This window comes from Octopus bimaculoides, chromosome 7, assembly GCF_001194135.2.
Source record: "Octopus bimaculoides isolate UCB-OBI-ISO-001 chromosome 7, ASM119413v2, whole genome shotgun sequence".
Taxonomy (NCBI): domain Eukaryota; kingdom Metazoa; phylum Mollusca; class Cephalopoda; order Octopoda; family Octopodidae; genus Octopus; species Octopus bimaculoides.
In genome coordinates this window covers 11,758,575-11,759,810 of record NC_068987.1, presented here as the reverse complement: position 1 = coordinate 11,759,810, position 1,236 = coordinate 11,758,575, and the positions used below count along the sequence as shown (strand labels likewise).

The following is a 1,236-nucleotide window of genomic DNA, read 5'->3' as shown; positions in this document are numbered from 1 at the left end:
TATATATATATATATATATATATATATATAAATGTCAATGGCACCCAAGCCAGTGGCATGGAAAAAGCACCCACTACACCCTTGAAGTGGTTGGCATTAGGAAGGGCATCCAGCCATAGAAACCATGCCAAATCAGACTGGAATCTGGTGCAGCTCCCCGGCTTACCAGTTTTCAGTCAAACCGTCCAACCCATGCTAGCATGGAAAGCGAACGTTAAATGATGATGATGATGATATATGACAGGCTTCTTTCAGTTTCTGTCTACCAAATCCAATCACAAGGCTTTGGTCAGCCAGAGTATATAATAGAAGACACTTGCCCAAGGTGCCATGCAGTGGAACTGAACCCAGAACCATGTGGTCGGGAAACAAACTTCTTACCACACAACCATGCCTGCACTTATAAATATGTATGTATATGGCAATAAGAAAACGGAGGGGAATAAGTGGTATTCATCAACTTGCAGACATTGTATTGTGTCAATTTACTTGTTTATTTGTTTACTAAAAGGACAATAATAACAATATACAAACACGTGACATATTATGTCATATCAGTAATTTAAAAAAAAAATGACATATAGTGACAGAAAATGGGATAATATCTTACAGCTGTTTCCGTCTAGAGGTGACATGCCTCATTCTATTTTTATGTATGTATATGTATATTTTTTGTTTTTTTTCAGCTTCTTGTGACTTTGAAAGGGAACACTTATGCCATTGGAAAAATTCTCAAAGTAACCGCCATGATTGGCTTGTCCACAATGGAGGAACTGATTCCCAAGGTACAGGTCCAAGTGTTGACCACACAACAGGAAAACAAACAGGTAAGCTTCGTTCCTAGATCTAGCCATTTTGAAACTCACCCTTCTGAGACCATCCTTGATTCCATGATAAGAACATCGTGTTTAAAGTGATTCAAATTTAAACCTTCCATCAAAATTTAATCCTTAATTTATGTTCCAAAGTCTAGCTTAATAATAGTACATGGAACATGCCACATGTTGAGACAATGTTTATGATTCTATTGATGAGTTGAGGGCCCTAATCAAGACAACATATGCACTTACTCACATGCACACAGACAAATACACTCACACACACACACACAAATACACGTACACAAATACATATACATACACACACACCCACAAACATACACACACACTCACAAACATACACACACTCATAAGTATACACACACATATGCACACACAAATACTCACACATATATAT

At 37.4% G+C, this 1,236-nt stretch overlaps 1 protein-coding gene across 1 annotated transcript in view; it reads left to right on the top strand.

Annotated features, from left to right (window-relative positions):
- LOC106882389 (MAM and LDL-receptor class A domain-containing protein 1) overlaps positions 1-1,236 on the top strand; it is a 221,633-nt gene that overhangs the window by 61,618 nt on the left and 158,779 nt on the right. Inside the window, exon 38 of the mRNA XM_014933051.2 lies at positions 687-827. Within this exon, the coding sequence (XP_014788537.2) occupies positions 687-827 (141 nt within the window). The remainder of the gene's footprint in view (positions 1-686; positions 828-1,236) is intronic.